Source organism: Geospiza fortis, unplaced genomic scaffold (genome assembly GCF_000277835.1).
Source record: "Geospiza fortis unplaced genomic scaffold, GeoFor_1.0 scaffold147, whole genome shotgun sequence".
In the NCBI taxonomy this organism is placed as follows: Eukaryota; Metazoa; Chordata; class Aves; order Passeriformes; family Thraupidae; genus Geospiza; species Geospiza fortis.
Window position 1 is genome coordinate 1,070,948 of NW_005054372.1, and position 3,639 is coordinate 1,074,586.

Here is a 3,639-nt window from a genome sequence, read left to right on the forward strand (position 1 = left end):
CATTATCCCATTCCTCCTGCCTGTCTAGGTGTCTCCAAATGACAGAGATGGGGCTGTCCAACTCTTCATTGCTATCAGTGTGTTGAAAACAAAATAATTTATAGTCTAAGAGACTTCTTCTGTGTTACTTAAACCTAGAACTAATAACAGGCAAGCATGCTTTTTGTATTTCTCGTCATTCTTCACATCAACGTTGAAAATAACTTGGAAAGAACAGTGTTTTTTGGCTGTTAGCTTGTCTGTTCAGTTTCCCTACCTCCAAACAAGACACTGTTGTATTTCCTCTCTGGAGGTATCCCAGCCATCCCTGCAAACCAGTCTACCCCATGTTGCAATGACAAATAGAATCCATCCTGAAAAACAGAAAACAGGGAAACAGAAGCAGGAAGAAGTTTATTTTCAAAGACTGCATCAGAAAATAGACACAATGTGAACTAGAGACAATGTTAGATGATTCCTTCCCTCCTCCTCCCCACGAGGGAAAATTTCCTCACTGATCAAAAATAGCTTAAACTGTGAATGTTAACAGGCAGCAGATAGTACATGTTTGGGTGGGACAATGTCTGAATTTGAACTTTTTCAAGCATTCAGGCCCATTACCTGCTAAATCCTGAATTAAACAGGCATGACCTGAATCTTTCAATTAAAAAGGCAACATGAGACACACTCTGTCCTGCTGCACATGTTTAGCCTGGGAGAACAGAAGCTTGCAGAAGGAAAAGGTGGTGCAAAAAAAGAATGATTCCCAAAAAGAGGATGAGGACTTGAAAAGAAGAGGGTCTGGAAGAGAAGGCGGAGATCTTGGCTATTGGAGATACACTGGAAGTGGAGGAAGACCCTAGAGATCAGAGCCTACAGTTTGGGTTAGAGATATGGTTGTAAGGACAAAGGCTACAGCTGCAGCTGGAGTGGGGTTAGAGAGGGGCTGAGAGACAGAGGTGGGGGCTGCAAAAACAATTCTCCCACAACAACATGTTCATCTTGACCAGTAATGCCATTAACACCTCAGAAGGGTAACAATAGCACCTGCACAGCCAGGATCCAACAGGACTTTCTGCTCTGTTCCTGGAGCAGCAGCCTTCCTAGCATTCCCTGCTAGGAATGGAAGTTGAGATGGAACTCCACACTGGGGGAGGGCAAGTGACCTTGTGAAATACTCAGGTGGGGTAAAAGCTCTCATCTCTTTGGTTCTTCAATAAACCCCAGCACACAGATCCATTATGAACTGCCTCACCAGTGACATCAGTGTAAGACACAAAAGCACTGGTAAACACAAGGACTAGTCCCTAAGAAATACCTGAATTTTTATCAAAACAAATCTCCCATTTTAATGAAAAAATAAGGGTGAAGAATCTTATGCAGGTTGACTAATAAATTCAGTCCATTAACCATTTATATGTGCCAGGTAATTATTAATCTTTCTACAGCTGCTTGGTTTGCCCCAAGGCAGGTGATTTTTCTTCCATTCTTCCCTCAAGATCCTAACATTTTTTGTGGGCTGACTTTCTTGTTACTTACCTCAGTCTGGCTGTAATAATCAAGGATGGAAGGAAAGAGTGGCAAGATGAGGGCAAATCCCAACAAGTCGATGAAGAGGGCCAGGAAGACAATTGTAATAACACGATTATGGTTCTGTTCCTGCCTGTCATTGCTGGAGCTGCTGCTGCTGCTGCTTCCTCTCTCTCCCAGGGCCATGTTCCCAGTGCTCTGCTCCTAAAAAAAACTGCATTTATATCCAGTCAACAGGAAGCTTTTTGCAGGTCTTCCATAAGAGTATCTTGCTGATTCATTCCTACTTTCTACAGACTTCACAAAAATAAGTTCTGGCTATATTAAGCTACCTGGGAACAAGGGAACAAGAGCCTCAACTTTCCAGTCTTGGTTATTAGCTCAGCACTACATTTTCTCCCATCAAGGACAGGCTACAAAGGCAGTAAAACAACAAACTCTATTCTAGGAGCACCTCAAATAGAACAGAACTAAGGAGCATTTGAAGTTTGTTAACATGTGAGCAACACTACCATGACTTCCCTACATGTTTTCAACTCAGCATTACAGTAAAATAGGTATGAAAGGGCACTCTATTCCAAATATTTACATCCAAATAAGAGTTTATTTGTGCCTTCAGTGTATATTAGAAATTACCAAAACAACAATTTAAAAAAAAAAGGCAGTCTTCATAACTATTGCAGGAATGCTGTCTTCTAGATAAACCCCACAGAGCAACACAAGAAACAACAGAAGAAAATTTTTAAACTTCATCTTTTATTTCTTCCTCCAGATGGTAGCTACTGACCTGGGGCATCAAATGATGAAGGCAGCATTTTTATTTTGTCAGAAATACCAGAACTATCAACTCTCTTTGATAATACTCCAAAACTATCTTAAAGCCCTAAGCAAGGACACCGATCATATATAGTTCAGTCTTTAAGAAATGAAGGAGTTGGTCTCAATCCCAAAAATTAACTCATTTGCAACATAAATCAAAATCAAGGAGTAATATATAAACCATGGAACTGCAAACTTCAGAATTGTAAAACATACATGATATCTCAGTCATAAAAGAATCAAATTTACAGTCCCCTCCTCTGCAAAAGTCACTGAAAGTTTGTTGGACTAAGAATAAAAAAGGAGACAGAATTTCATCCAAAGCCAATTAATACAAAAACATTCATTGACTTTGATGAGTCAGCACTGAAAACAGTGAGCAATTCTTAATCTATGTTCCAGACCAGATATACCATATTATATACACAAGGCACTTGCACATAGAAAACGAAATTACACTAATTGAAGGCTATAACACTTTGTCACGCTCAGCAATAAATATTATTGTGACATTTCTTGACCTATGAAGTCAGTTTAGTGGCACTGAAGCATTATTAAAGCTCAATTGCCAGGAGGTAAATAAACATGGAATGGGGGCCACCTGCAATTCATTTACTAAACTCTTGGCATAATGCTCTTAACCAAACTGGTCTGATTTAGCAGATTGATGTTCAAGATCCTTTTATTTAAAATGGCAAATCATCACTGCTACAAATATTCAGCATTATTTTCATACCCAAATGATAAAAGAGCACATGAAGCCAAAATAACCATTTCTGTAAGCAAATACTCTCTGGGCCTAGGTCTATCCAGCCAACAGCTGAGGGATGGGGTCACTGAGGCAGACTGTATCTTGGTTTTCCTCACAATTTGTTTAGTCATCCACTTAATTGTATGACCAAGCTGAACTCTATTCCAGGATTATTTACAAAGGTAACATCCCTCACACCTTTCCCTCAGGAACATTTCTGCCAGCGTGCAGCTCCAACCCATCGATGCTTGTGCTGACCTTTCACTCTGCTCCAGTTTTGGCTGCGTGGTTGCGATTTCCCTTACGCAATATCCCAAGGTACTGCACGTTTCTGCCTTTGTGCTCCATCGGTTTGGTTGTTCAAACCTCTCCATATTTTTTTGCCAGGCAGGAAACCACAACATTTTACAGGCCCTTGGCATCCTGACAGCAAAAACAGAGCACTTCACCTCCACGGCGACATCTGCCTTGCGTGAGGCGCGCTGGGAGAGGAGGGCTCTGGCTTTGGGCAAGTTATTCCTCAGCACACGTGAATCCCTCACAGCCGCTGCCTCTGCCCG

The 3,639-nt window shown here is 41.1% G+C and overlaps 1 protein-coding gene across 1 annotated transcript in view; it reads right to left on the reverse strand.

Annotated features, from left to right (window-relative positions):
• MFSD10 (major facilitator superfamily domain containing 10) overlaps positions 1–3,639 on the reverse strand; it is a 21,662-nt gene that overhangs the window by 17,783 nt on the left and 240 nt on the right. The window contains exons 2-3 of the mRNA XM_005424730.2: positions 1,519–1,713; positions 257–353 (exon numbers count right to left, since the gene is read on the reverse strand). Of these exons, the coding sequence (XP_005424787.1) occupies positions 257–353; positions 1,519–1,695 (274 nt within the window). The 5' untranslated portion in view covers positions 1,696–1,713. The remainder of the gene's footprint in view (positions 1–256; positions 354–1,518; positions 1,714–3,639) is intronic.